This window comes from Xenopus laevis, chromosome 2L (assembly GCF_017654675.1).
Source record: "Xenopus laevis strain J_2021 chromosome 2L, Xenopus_laevis_v10.1, whole genome shotgun sequence".
NCBI classification, from domain to species: domain Eukaryota; kingdom Metazoa; phylum Chordata; class Amphibia; order Anura; family Pipidae; genus Xenopus; species Xenopus laevis.
This window is the reverse complement of record NC_054373.1, coordinates 96,490,165-96,505,632: the sequence shown is the minus strand read 5'-3', so window position 1 is coordinate 96,505,632 and position 15,468 is coordinate 96,490,165. Positions and strand designations below refer to the sequence as shown.

The window sequence follows — 15,468 nt, the reverse complement described above, 5'->3', positions numbered from 1 at the left end:
GGTATTTAGGGAGTGTGGCCATAAAATGGGAGTGATCTTTTTGTTCCTCTTTATTTTTCAAATTTTGGGAGGTATGCTCCAGAAAACCAGATACTTTAGATTGCAAGGCCCAAAAACTCTCTAGGTTTTTCCCCAGGAAAATACACATTCTGATAAATTCAGAAAGGTAAATATATTTTATCTACTCACATATGTCGCATGTCACACAACAACAACTAACATGAAGAGTAAATGCTCAAAACATATACATTTTAGTACAATTTAACCTCCTTTACTGAATATGCAGGTAAAGTTGCTGTACCGTGTTATTGGCTAACTAATATAATCATAGAAAGAAAAGTTTGCTATGATTATATTAATTAGCCAATAAAGGTATCGCCTTTATACCACTTTTGTTATTTTTTATTTCAAAAGGGTTTCCCTATAGCAACTTTAATAAATATGAAATAGTTTTTTTTTTTCACAAATACTGCAGTGCATTGAAGTCAATGTAGTCTCCCTTGAAGCTCCTTTTAACTATGATATGACTGTTTTAGCATTAAAATAAAAGTTCCCATTGTGCCAGGGTGAATGCCAGTTTGTAGTGTGGAAAGGAAGATTTGTGATTTTACCATCATGTGATCACCTGGACATTAGGCTACTAAGAAATAAATGTTCTAAAACACCAAGAACACCATTAGCATGGGGTAGTGGTTAGAGCTCCCTGCTTGCAATTTGCAGGGTTGAGTTCAAACTAAAACTGCTTTTTCCTTTTGCTTGTATGTTTACAAAAGCAGTCTGAGTTTTATGTGTTTTATTTTAAGAAATCATTTTCTTTAATTGCCTTTATTAATTTGATCACTGAAATAGCCAATTTACATATAAGAAGCTAGATACTAGTAGGATCATGTTCAGTCATCATAGGATATATGCTGATGTTCTGGACCTTAAAGGGATACTGTCATGGAAAAACATGTTTTTTCCAAAACACATCAGTTAGTGGTGCTGCTCCAGCAGAATTCTGCACTGAAATCCATTTCTGAAAAAAATAAACAGATATTTTTATATTCAATTTTGAAATCTGACATGGGGCTAGACATTTTGTCAGTTTCCCAGCTGCCCCAGTCATGTGACTTGAGCCCTAAGCCCAGAGAGTACCCTTTCCTTTGGTGCCAGAGCATGCCCATCTTTTGGCACTTATATTAATACATGCAAAAAGCAGCCTTAACCTGAATTAAAACCTGGATTTGGCTTGTAAAAATAGAGCCTCAGGTGCGTAGAGAACTGGCGTACTTACATTGGACTGTAATTCTTAGTAACCAGTGATTCAGCTAATTGCTGATTGGCAGCTCTGAGCTTGCTGTGGTACAGGGGAGGTCATTATTAGTAATTATTAGTATTATGAACCCTGCTGTTTTTTTTTTCTTGACTGTTATAGGAAAAAGTTCACTTGAATTCCTAAGAAACAGCATGGAGACTAAATCAGACAAAGCACTTTGTATGACATTTCCCTTGATGCTGCAAGACCGTAGTTACAGTGCTGTGGCATGAGTATGTTCTTAAAATATGCTTTGTTAAAACTAATAATCTGCACCTATAAACCTTGCATCTTCATATATCTATTTTCAGGAAGCTTGAACTTTATTTTTGTGTTTACATATGTATAGTTTCTACTGGCAACATGTGTCTCAGCAGAAATGATAAGCATGGAAATCTCAGAAGACACTATTGGCCAGGATTCTTTGGAAGCTTGATTGATTTAGCATGTGTTTTATGTAACTGTGAAGTTTTAGTGATGCATTTTTATACTAAATGATTTTATGAACATGGTAATGGAAACTGAAGATCCTTTGCTGCTGAAACACAAAGAATTCCAAGCCACGTTAGGATGCTTGGCCCTTTAATAAGTCATCTCGCAAACAAAATAAAATTGAGAATGCATGCCTAATTATTTGAGTAGAAAGCTGTTCTGCGGTCTCTGACTTTGTGAGAAAGCTTTCATCTGACAACAGTTTTCCTGTTAAGAGTGCATATAGGGTAAAACCAATAGATAGATGCAGCATTAAATCATCTGTGGTGCAAGACATATAAATGCTTTATTACCCTGCGTATCACAACTTTGCCCAAAAAGGTTTCAAAACCAGCAAAGTGCTTACAAATTTGTCTGTGCTGCTAACATGCTTTTAACGCAGTGCATAGCCCTGTAGCTGGATTCAGTGTAAAGCAGACAAACATTTAACCAACAAGAGAAGTATTAGCTTTCTTAACTGCTCCCAAGGTATTAAACCAGTTCCGCAGCAGCATAAAGTTGGCGCCTGAGATCGCCAGAGGAATGCTATTATTGGTAAATGAAGTATTCCTGCTATCGTGTTTAAATAATTTTATGATAGATGCGTTTGCCCTTTCCATGCGATGTTAAAATACATTCACAGTTTGGATAGTTATGAAGTTATGCTTCTTTATTCCCTAGCACATGTGGACTTTATATGCTTAAACATTTCCATTTCTTCACTCTCTGACTACTGATTTGTCACCTCTTTTGCTGCCATTCATGTAATAGGAGCAGTCTGATATAGATAGACAATAATGCACATCAATAAATACTAAATAAGCTTACTTACCTTGTTAGCATTTGCCTAATGCAAATGTAGTATGAAACATGTTAGTACAGGTACAATAGGTTGGTTCTGCTTCCAATAAGGATTAATGATATCTTAGTTTGGATCGAGTACAAGGTACAAGGAAATTATTTTTAAAAATTTGGATTATTTGATTATAATGAAGTCTATGGGAGGCGGCCTTTCCATAATTGGGAGCTTTCTGGATAATGGGTTTCTGGATAACGGATCCCATACCTGTATTTTACTTTCATAATATCACCAGATTTTATTAGCCTTACCTCCTATTTCAGGATTTTTAGAATTAAAGAGATAGTGGTAGGTTTAAGGTATTAACAAAGCCTAAATAAACCCAAGTGTTGCTCATATTTTCTAATGGAGGTGCGCCCCTGCCTCCCCCAGCTCAGCATTTACTAATCTGGGTCGACTTGAAGGAGAGCGACTTTGTGAGTGACATCACGCTTTGGGGGTTATTTATCAAAGGTTGAATTTTAGAGCTTTGTGAGGTTTTTTTATACCTCGAATGAACTCACAACTCGAATTCTTTCCAAATTAAGAAAAAAACTTGAATGGAAAAAACTCCAATCAGCATGTTCGAGGTTAACAACCTGAAAACTCGAATTGATCGAGTTTTCGGCAAAAAAATCAAAACACTTGAATTGGTCGAGTTTTCGGGCAAACCCTCCCCAAAAAAAACTTGAACATCATGAAGGCTATTAACATCTTCAAATGGTTCAAGGGACCTCTACCATTGACTTCTACATGACCTCGACAGCGTTTTAGCTGCAGTATTTTCAGATTAGAGCTATTTCCAGATTTGGGGTATAATAAATCTCCATAAATTCAAGTATTTTTTTTTTTTTTTTACAAAACTCAAAAAAAAAAGTTTTTTCTAAATCTGAAGAATTTGAGTTTTTTATTTTTAACCCTAAAACTAGATTTTTTTGCAGTTAAATACATCATCATCCAGGCCCACACCTCCTTTGGGACCGACCAGAGCCATGATAAAGCATTTCTCGGGTGGTGCAGCAGGACAATATTTTGCAGAGGGCAGGAGCGAGTCAGGAGTGGATTGGGATGGTATGGGCCAGGGTGCACATTCTGTACCTGGGCCTGGCCACTGCTAGGGCAAGGTTGCACCTCCATTAGAAAAAGTTGAGCAACAGTAGGGTTTATATAGGAATAGTGACACATTCTTGTTAAAATTGTAATGCATCACTATCTCTATTAGGGCTTTTTTACAAAACAGTAGTGCAGTTGTGGTCTACACTGTGGGACTATTATATATTAAAAAAGTGAGAAAAGTTGGATTTACTCTTGTGGAAGTCTGGAAAATGTATAAGGAATACAATTTATATGACTTTGGATGACCTTCTCAGATTTTAGGCTTAAAAGATACACTCAAATTTAATTGTACTTGTTAAATATAGTGCACCTTTAGATATGTTTCTGCCTCGCTCATCACTCATTTCATATCTGAGTTTGGATTTATCTTGCTATGATGTTATTTTCATGAAGTGTTGAAACTTTTTCTGAAGCTTTTGTGCCTTTTGTGCCACATGATAAATGATCCTGAAATCTCAGCAGAAGCAGATTGGTATATTTTAATGTGATTTCATTTAAGGGCATCTCCATGATGGAAGAGAATGTAATTCCGAACAACCTTACAATATACATAATAAAAAAACAAGTGGTTTTAAAGTTATTATGCATTATATTGTTATTGAAGGCAATGACTGTCTAGCTTTATATATTCTCTGACCTCCCAGTTCCCACTCATGAAACATTCCAGTTGATAGAGAAAGATTTAACTTCTGCTACATTGTTTTAAGAGTCAGAACCAAAGAATAAGCAAATACTGTTTTTATTTGCAGTTACAAAAAAACTGAAAACTTGAAAATTTACAATGTAAAATTGTTTAGAATTATTTCTTTCATAAGCCGAAAAGCATCTGTTTGTATTTGCATTGTGCTATATTCTGCTCATTTAGTATTGCTTTGCAAATTGCACAGAGCACTTGCATCCAGGTCAATAGTCTATGCAAGCTGATTAAAAAATTGATGCAGATTGCCCAACAGCAGTGTAGACAGTAAGTACAGGGCTATCTTACACTTGTGGACTCTACCTGTTTGTCTGAATGGTACACAAACACTGGGAAATTTCAGGGGAGGCCTCTCAGGACTTAGAGCAAGCCACTGAAGAACTGAAATCAGAAAAATACTACACTGTACTTTATAGTAAGCTACTTTGGTTGAAAGGAAATAATTAAATGACAACATTTCATAGTGGATGATGTACAACATTTTGTACAAGTACTTTAAATAAAATGCCCATTACTTGCTTCTGGTTGTCAGCATCAGTAGCCCCAGCTCCATGATCTACACACCTAAAAAGGTGTATTTGTCAGGTTTATGGCAGTGAGTTCCCAAGTAGGGCCCTGTAATGAGGTGAACCCTAAATGACATCAGACTCAATTACAATGTAAGGCTACTGCCAGAGGGCAAATGTTCTGCTGCGGCCCTGAGGTTTCTACTGTGACAGTGCCTGACTAGCCCACCAAGGGAAACTGGTGGGCGAATTTGTCAAGGGCCCCTCCATGTGAACTTGTATGCCTATATATTTTGCTCTTTTCTGTATGGGAAGTAAGAAGAGCAACAAAGAAGCTTAATTTATAATGTATAAAGTGAAGAGATTAGAATGACAAACACTAAAGAGGCAAAATCGCATGTACAGTTGTGTGTGGTCTAAGGATTTTCTGGTGGCCACTGGCATTCCAGTGCAACACAGATTTAACTTTTCTAGGTTGCCTAGTGAGTTGAAGTTGTGTGTATGAGTTGAGGGACTGCACACATGAGCCTTTCTAGGATTGTGCATTGATTGCACCAACATTCAGAATACCTGAAACTGGCAGTCTTTCCCTGTTTAACTGAATGTTTATCTTGTGCCTTGAGTGAATAATGATTTCTGATCAGTTAAGGTGTTTTTATTGACAAAATTCCACCTGAGCGACTTTTGCTAACCCAAACACCCTGTGTTAAATTGGTATAGCAAGTTTGAACCTGGACCTTACTTCGGATTACATGCAACTTCTAACAACTAAGTATGCCACCCATCCATTAGGGAAGATGCCTTGGCACTTCTAAATATAAACCAAAATTGCAGTAAGATATTTTAAGAGCACTACAGATAAACAGGATGCTCACTGTACAAACTAACGTGACATTACACGACAGTAGTTGCTGCTAAAAGTGGGTCACTTTCTTGCTTTGATCTTGTTGTATAAACAGTTGATTAAAGAATGTAAAGGATACTGCACCCAAACTAGACATAATACAAATACGTGATGGTAGCAGTCTAGGTTTCATATCCAAAACCTAGGGAAAGTTCAGATCTTTTCATAGTCTTTTGTTAAAGCAAATACTGTCCTATACTACTAGTTATAGGAGATAGATAGAAGGGGGAGACTTGGTGGGCTTACAAAGTATTTCACTTTACTAGAGAGCCTTTTCAACGGACTGGATTTATAAGACTGATTGCATGCATTCGCACTCTTCAATTGCAAATATTGAATTTGACTTGAAATAGACTATCCCCCCACACAAAACAAAGCACATGACTGATCCCTCTTTTGATTTTTGCTGTGATTCTGCATACTAGATTGTGCAGGTGGTGATCATAGGCCAGACCTAATGTATTTTTTAATGAGACAAATTGTGGATGTTACATCATGTAATAGTCTGCAAGACACAGAAACCAGGAAGTGATGGCTTCTACTTGTAGCATTACAAATGTTGATTGTGTAGCTCCAAGATTGTGAAAGAGGCTCAAAAATATCACCACTAATTCTGTATATTTTTGTTGCGTGTACCCTTGATGAAAAGTATGCCAAATATTTTGGTAATCTCAGGATCACCAATATACTTAAATAGACATTTCAGAATTTTATTTTACTTTATGTATATAATCATTGACCAGTGGCAAAAGGCAGCAATGGGGTTAATGCTAGGGGCTCTCTTGGGCCCAAAAAGTCATTATTGCTTGTCCTAGAACCTGAAACATTTTTTTTCCATTGCAGACCAGACAGTCCCAGAAAGGCTCTTGTGTAAAGTCCCTGAACTCCTGTAAACAGCCTTAAATTGTTATTGAATTTTCAAGCTAAGCAAACATCTAAGCGGTGCTGAAGTCAATAAAATATTTGGTTGTATAAGAAGGTGCATTAATAATAGACAATGGAGGATGTACAGCTGAAGTAGCATTTTTTGTTCATTGTTGGAAGTTCAATTTATAGTAAGACAGACCAGTACTACTAAGATGATTTAAAATAAAAATGTATTAAAATAAAATATATCTAGAAAGATGACAGGGCTTTAGAAGTTTGCCTCTTAGTAAGGAGATGCAAGAGAAGTGATATACATTTTAAAATTTTAAGAGAGTGCACACTCAGTCCTTAATCCTCAGCATACTCACATATGCGTTAAAAAAAGAGAAAAAAAAAAAACACTGAAGAGGCGCACTGTATCAAATTGCTGCAAAAGTGTATTAAAAGGATCACATTTGCAATGTCATGTATATGCCTTTTAACAAGCCAGGTTGGCTTATGCCTGAAACGTTGCATATGTGATGTGATCCTTTTAATACACCTTTGCAGCAATTTGATACCATGTGCTGCTTCAGTTCTTATGAAGATTTATCTATGATGGGGGGGATGTGACGGCGTTCCCAATGGTTGGAGTACCGGGTTTTTAACGCATGTGTGAGTGTGCTGAGGATTAAGGACTGAGTGTGCTCTCTCTCTCTCCACCTCCACCTTTTCCTTAACAAACAGATTTTTTTATATTCAGTTTTGAAAACTGACATGGGGCTAGACATTTTGTCAATTTCCCAGCTGCCCCTGGTCATGTGACGTGTGCCTGCACTTTAGGAGAGAAATGCTTTCTGGCAGGCTGCTGTTTTTCCTTCTCAATGTAACTGAATGTGTCTCATTGAGACATGGGTTTTTACTATTGAGTGTTGTTCTTAGATCTACCAGGCGGCTGTTATCTTGTGTTAGGGAGCTGCTATCTGGTTACCTTCCCATTGTTCTTTTGTTTGGCTGCTGGGGGGGAAAGGGAGGGGGTGATATCACTCCAACTTGCAGTACAGCAGTAAAGAGTGATTAAAGTTTATCAGAGCACAAGTCACATGACTTGGGGCAGCTGGGAAATTGACAATATGTCTAGCCCCATGTCAGATTTCAAAATTGAGTATAAAAAAATCTGTTTGTTTTTTTGAGAAATGGATTTCAGTGCATAATTCTGCTGGAACAGCACTATTAACTGATTCATTTTGAAAAATGTTTTTTTTTCCCATGACAGTATCCCTTTAAGTGTCGTAAAGTTAGTTGAGTTGTGGTCCAACAGCCAAATGAAATGATAGCATATATATCCCTCTGTACAAGGCATGCATCCCTGTTTTGGACAAATACAAAACAATATTCAAAAACGAAATTGCCTATTCAGCTCTGAGCAAAATAAAAAAAAAAATATTGCATCACCTGAATATATCTTTATATATCTTTATTACCTTGGATTAGGCCTTCAATTAACCTTAAATATCACACTGGACCACAGCCTGTTAGAGAGATCCAATAAGCCTTTCTGAAAGGAGTTATAACTATATTATTCTTATAGTCAATTGGGAAAGATTCTCTTTTTGCATCTGTCAAAATGTGCTCTTTGACAAGCTTCTGCAGCCACTATGGACATGGCAAGAATTCCTGACCCATCTATACTGGATGACTGGATTTTTTAAACATCGTCTTTTTTTTTTTTTTTTACATTAGATTAAGATATTAAAATACCTAGCTTGAGAATTATATTCAGTCATCTGACTGATCTGAAATAATTACTGATTATCACAAGCTTATGAATGGTGATTTGTGTTTTTAAATGCCATAAATGTTTTTGGAAAATTTCATGATATCTATTAAATTATATTGCCAATTTTTGCAGTGCTGTCCCAGCTTCCCCAAGATCATTCAAGGTCACTTTTCCCCTATTATTCCCCAATTATTTGGTGTGTCAGTCATATATCTGTCTGTTCCATTCCTGAAAATATTTTCTGTTCTAAATTCCTAGGCTGCTTTCTAATTTGTCACAAGTACTTTGTAATAAAAAGGGACCCAAGAGCAGCTTGGTTCCATGTGTACTGTCTCCCATGACTGGTGTATGCATGTGTTTCTGAACAAGGGATTCTGGCTTAAAAGGTTACACATGAGGTTTATGTAAATAGATAATTTATTAGATTCAAAGTGTTATGTACAAAACTCTCTTGTACAGAGTTTGGAATATGTAACACATTAAGTTTGAAGTCTTCAGTCCTGAGAATGCGCCCAAGCTGCATGCTATAAGGTCCTATTTTTCTGAATATAGTGTATTGGTTTAATGTCACATATACTATTTTTTTTAATTCTCAATTACTAATAAGACAAATGGTTTAGATCACAGTTATATATAAATGTGAAAAGCTTAAGAAAAATCATTATACACAAAACAAAGGCTGAAAATGTTTATACCTACAAAGCTATATAGAGAAGAACCACGATTTTACAGTTGGATGAAAAAGCTGAATACTTGGGCGAATGTGTTGTAAATATGATATTATAGACTACTTACAATGACTTTGTTAAAAGTGTACATTGCTGGAAAACATACAATATGGGAATGTAGAATAGAGGCTATATTATGTATTATTGAATGTAGCAGTATTTTTACTGATCTCACTGGAAGTTTCTGTAAAGTTATTTTTTCTATGCTAAAAAATACACATTTAGTTTAAACGTTTACATTGTTTTTTCACAATCTTGTATGTATAACTCAACATTCTAGCTCACATTTTCTTCCTTACATGATGAATATAACATTTACTGTAGCTGCAAAGTGTTGCAAAGTTTATGTTTTGATCTCTGTGAAAACCATGTATAGGATCTAAATTGCACTGATTTAAAGTAACACCCAATTTTCAGTTTCAAATAAACTTTTGTTAACTAGAAATGATTGTGGCATTTAGTTGCATTATAATGTGCAAGAAGTTTTGTAAAAAAGATTAAATAAAATACCATTATTAATGTGACAATCCTGTTTTTTTCCCAGGGCTTTATTTGCTTTCACTGTAAGTTATAGTGAAATAACATTTGTACTAATTATATTGCTACAAATACATTTAGGCTTTTTCTCTCTGTTTAGGTTCAGGACATTTGTTTCAGCCATGACTGCCGTTGGGTGGTGGTAAGCACTCTTCGTGGCACCTCCCACGTCTTCCCTATAAACCCTTATGGTGGTCAGCCATGTGTCCGTACACACACCTCCCCCCGTGTGGTCAACCGCATGAGCCGCTTTCAGAAGAGCGCAGGCCTGGAAGAAATTGAACAAGAGTTGACATCAAAGCAAGGAGGCCGCTGTAGCCCTGTGCCAGGATTGTCCAGCAGTCCATCTGGGTCTCCTCTTCATGGTGAGTAGTACTGCTAATTCACATTCCATAGCAATACGCACATATTTTCAAAAAGCATCTTTACTGTATATTTAACTTGTTTAACTTAGACCACTTTTTACTGCAGCTGCATATCTCAATTTTCATACAAGTCAGCAAAAACCTCTGTAAGGTAAATTTACTTTAACAGATGTAGGCAAAATTAGTTTTATTAGTTCTTTGCACCTTATTAGCACCCAATAATTCCTTTGTATGAACTGAAAGCTCAGTAATTCTCACCACATTGTTAAACAAAAGCGTGTAAGCTTCCTCGTCCTATACTTGCTGGTTATGATCATTTATGTCCTTTATGTTTCGAAATCTTCATAAGCCATAATAAAAGAACAGTGATTCTAGACATACTGTTTATTGAATATAAGTACAGTTGGAGTTTTTGTGCTCTTTACTGTTTTCAATGTGGTTTTAGTTATAATTTTAAGAACTATCTATAGTCACAGAAAACAGGGATTAAGATAGAAAGATAATTATGTTAAATAATGTAAATGAAGTATATAGGGTAGAATGCACTTGATATTATTGAAGTGTCTTGTCTTTCCAATGTGGTTCAACTGTGGTTACAAACTATTACTTTGGCAATGAAGAGACTTGATATAAAACTATTAAAAAAAAAACTTTGGCTTTGAATTAGGAATGCACCAGATCCACTATTTGGGATTCGGCCGAGTTCCCCGAATCCTTTGTGAAAGATTTGGCCAAATACCGAACCGAAACGGTAAAGGAAAAAGTGGGAAAATAATATTTTACTTCCTTGTTTTGAGATGAAAAGTCACGTGATTTCCCTTCACATACCTAATTTAAATATGCAAATTATGATTCGGATTCAGTTCGGCCACACACAAGGATTTGGCCGAATCCGAATCCTGCTGAAAAAGGCCGAATCCTGGCTGTATCCCAAACCGAATCCTGGATTCAGTGCATCCCTACTTTGAATTATGAAGACCTGCTTTTAAGAGCCACATCCCTACCAGTTTCACTGGAATCCACACTACTATAAACCTTCCCTGAGTATTTTATATGTGTTGTAAGTGCTATGTGTGTTTTCATAAATATCCTCAGTGCCCAGAAAGGGGTTTCATTGTTAATCATATATTTAAAAAAACGATATGAATTGATGTTAAATACTCAGGTATTGTATGTGTGTTTACAAACTGCAGATATATTCATAGCTTTCAGGAGCCTATTTTGTATATTATTTAAATAGGGCAGTGCACTCTTACCCTGACATCATTGTGCCATGTAAGGTTCTGATCATTAAAACGTTTTACAGGTACGGGGCATATTATCCTGAAACCCATTATCCAGAAAGCTCCAGATAATGGGAAAGCCATTTCCCACAAACCCCATAATAATAATACAGTATCTTGTAGTGGATCTCAACTAAGAGATAATTAATCCTAATTGAAGGCAAAACAATCCTATTGTGGTTCATATTGCTTTTTTTATTTTTAGAGATTTTTAGAACAGTCAACAAAATTATACTAAACATAGACATGCCCAGATTGTGCGGTCCATGAAATTAGAATTATTTAAAGTTGTTCCATTGACACAACCCAATTTACCATTTGTACGTGTGAGATTTCTCTGTTCTGTGTTGTAAAACAAAAATCTGAAGAACAGAGGTCTGTAAAGTGTTTAATTGTTAAATAGTTTTTACTTGTTCTAGGCGTTTAGTAAAATGGCCTGTGTATAATTCTTCCTCAATTAATGAAGCATACAGTATTTGACGCTTATTAAGCATTGCACATCTAAACTTTTAAGAAAGAATAAGATGCAAGGAATATGGATATCAAATGAAACAATTTTCAATGTACATGTTTTGTTTTAACCTAGATGATAAATATGAAATTAAATATTCTACTATTGAAGGAGACATTGTCTGTATGTAATCAACTCAACAGATGTAGCCGGTGTTAGGCTTCTGACATCACAGAGAGAACAGGAAGGAACTCTCAAGTTGTACTATTCTTTCAATCTGTTGTTTGTCAAGGGATGCCACAGGAGATCATTCCTGTTCCAGCATTCCAAAATGTATTTGAAGTTTCAGTAGATTTCACATTAAAATATGTGCAAATTGACCTGTACCATTTGACTTTGGTTAATGCAGAGAAAAAACAGTTGTCTGCTCAACATTTTAAATCACTGAAAATGCAGATTCTCTGAAACTGCCATTCATTTTCTATCTAGCAGGTTATAAAGGCAGTACATCTTTATGTTAGAAAACAGGAAGACACGGGAATTCATGTCTCAGGAATGACTGGGATATATATCACTGCAGCATGAAGAAAAGCAAATGCTATAATTTTGCCAATACCTGCATCAGCCCTGGCCCAAACTCGCTGGACTTGCCATGACCCCGCTCCCATATATCACCATTTTCTTCCTTATCCTCATTGCTCCGCCTGTAACTGTCATCAGCCAGCCTCCAGATGACATTGGGCCATACCCTTGTTTGAGTTTTGCTGAGTCTTATTGGGGTTAAATTGAGGATTTTGGTATTAATCATTGAAGTATATACCACGGCAGGCCTTAGCTTTATACTTATTATTTCCAATGATGCTGCTTGACAATAATAAAACAAGCATATACCATTTACAGAGTCATATTTGTGCCCTTAAGTGCATGCTCACAGGCTGATGTAGATAAGTATCTACTTTTCTGAAATAGTGCCTTTTCTCATAAGGCTCCTTGTGAGGTCACTCAGACTAGCCGCCACCCCAAATGTTGGTCCTTTAAAAAAATAAATGCAGTTATATTTAAGTGCTTTAGATCGCATGAAACACTGCTGAGGATAAAAAATGTCAGAATTATAAACTACTCTCAAACAGTGGAAGTTCGTGGCTTTTTACTTCTAAATGTTTACAGTTGTGTGTTTCACAAGACATTGTTTTGTTCCACATGTTCATGAAATATTTATTCTTTTGTTCAAATGGCACTTGGTTATTGCCTTTATCCTATTTATGTCTTCTAAATATCATATTTACAGTATTCAGCATCCTGCTCCCCCCAACTGTTTATTTGTGCAATATAATCCCTTTTATCAGGGTGGCTTTCTCATAGAAATAGGGACGTGTTCAATTCCATTTGTAACTTGGAGGAAAATAAAGGAAACTTAGACAGAAGTTGTTAAGGAGACATTTCCTTTGCTTCCACATGTCAAATGATCATTATGTTTGGTTATGTTATCTTGCAATCCACCCAGTGGTGTATGTTTGTCATTCAGTATTGTGCCCACGCCATGTCGTTGGTAATATCAAAGCAAAGACAGTGACCTTTCATGAGCTTTAATTATCATAAGATCATTGTCTTGAATTTCCGTGCTGCTCCTTTTACACCCACTCCTTGATGAAGACAAAGCAATTCAAATACAGTTACAAAAATAGTTTCCCAAAAGGAAACAATTTGGATTTTAGAAATGAATACACATATTTATAAATTGCATTTACAGATATTGTTTGTGTGAGATTTTGTATAGGTAAATAAACAAGTGTTTAATTTTATTACCAAATAATACAGAAATTATATTAAGGGGAGCAGTAATTTATGGTGCTTGGACAGGAAACATTAAATATTAGAATATATATAACATTAGAATATAGTAGCAGAATTAAGTAGCATTGCTTTTTATTCCCTCTATCTATCTATCTATCTATCATCTGTCTGTCTAAGTCTTAAATGATAATTATAGAATAAAATGTTCAACCTATATATCTCTCAATATGTCGTTTTATCCGAGGAAAACAAACTCTGTCTCTCTCTCTTTTTTATATCTATCCATCTATCTATCTATCTATCTATCTATCTATCTATCTATCTATTATCTATCTATCTATCTATCTATCTATCTATCTATCTATCTATCTATAATCTATCTCTTTATCTATCTGCCTTTCTGTCTGTCCCTTTTTCTATCAATCTATGTCTATCTATCAATCATCTATCTATCATTTGGTTTGTCTCAGTGCTGCTGTCCCTCTTTGTCCATATAATAAGCCAATTATTTACTATACTATATTTTGATGTCATTAATGAAGCTTGTGAGTAATGATGAGTGAATTTTTTTCACCAGGCATGGATTTGCGGTGAAATTCTGCATTTCACCCATCTGCAAATTTTTTCGGGAAAATTAGCTGCGACAAGAAAGTTGCCGGAAGAAAAAAAGGCCGTTGACTTTAATGCATTTGGAGTGAGAAAAAGTTGCATGCAAAAAAAAAAATTGTCGCCCTTTGCCTTCAATGTGTTTCACAAATTTTGTCACCATTTTGAGAAAGATTAAGCAGTTTTCGCAATTTTTTTGTGGAAGCGAAATAGGAAAGATTCACGCATCACTACTTGTGAGCAGTCTGGGGGCCATAAAAATCGCTTGGTGGACAGCATCCAAGCTAGGGTTTTCCACTTGGCACAACAGGTGCCAGTTTGGAGTTGGAATGGTTATGTTTTAATGCATTTCAAGTCCTATTTGTAATTGACCCAGCTGTCGTAATTGCACTCATCGCCTGGTTAGGCTTCTGAACTAACAAAAAGGCACTGTGGCAGTGCAGTTATTAGCATTGCTGCTTTGCAGTATTAGATCCCTGAGTTGTATTCTGATTAGGAACTATCTGCATTTATTCTGTTCCATTTTATTTTGTTCACCCTGCAAATTGTGCAAAATATTCTACCAGTTTAATGTGCTACTCTGGGGCAAGGATCAATATCACTAATTGAAATCACACGGAATAAGACAATCCTATAAATAAGGTATAATAATAATTATCCTAATCTATTAGGATTACAGTTAAAAAGACTGGGTCTTTATTCTTCCTATTAGAACATCTCTCTTAGAATGAAAACAGCAGCTCAGTGGTTAATTGAAATTAATGGTATATGCTGCTAGCTATTTGACACGTTAATTGATCTTGAAGTCATTGGAGTGCATTCACTTTAGATTTCATTGATAGAAAAGCAAAATAATACTATTGCAAAAAAGGAGGATACTTTTTTTTGAACTGCTGGTCCTGATGAAACAGAACATATTTTTTTTAACTATATATGGCAAAAGTGCAATTATCGTTTCTCCACTTTTTCAATTTTTTCCTCCACTCTAGTTCCTGGCTTATTGATTTGCTGGCTTAGAAGGATGATTATGAGGTCTTGAGGCTTTGGAGGGTTGGTGGGGGTTGACATCTTATTCTATTCATTTATTTTAATTGAACTTTTTCAGTTTGGTTTTGTAGAAATAAGTGCTTTACCAATGGAACGACAGATGGAAGATAAGGGTATGGTTTTATGAGAAAAGTTGATTGTTGACCTCAGAGAAGAGTGAATGCACTTTTAAGTACCATTTGAGTGCTTTACCTTCAGGCAA

The 15,468-nt window shown here is 35.7% G+C and overlaps 1 protein-coding gene across 7 annotated transcripts in view; it reads left to right on the top strand.

The window, feature by feature from the left end:
- bcas3.L (breast carcinoma amplified sequence 3 L homeolog) overlaps positions 1–15,468 on the top strand; it is a 603,015-nt gene that overhangs the window by 161,656 nt on the left and 425,891 nt on the right. For all 7 annotated transcript variants that reach the window (XM_041582224.1, XM_041582225.1, XM_041582223.1 and 4 more), the window contains one exon: positions 9,821–10,085. In XM_041582224.1, coding sequence (XP_041438158.1) covers positions 9,821–10,085 — 265 coding nt within the window. The remainder of the gene's footprint in view (positions 1–9,820; positions 10,086–15,468) is intronic.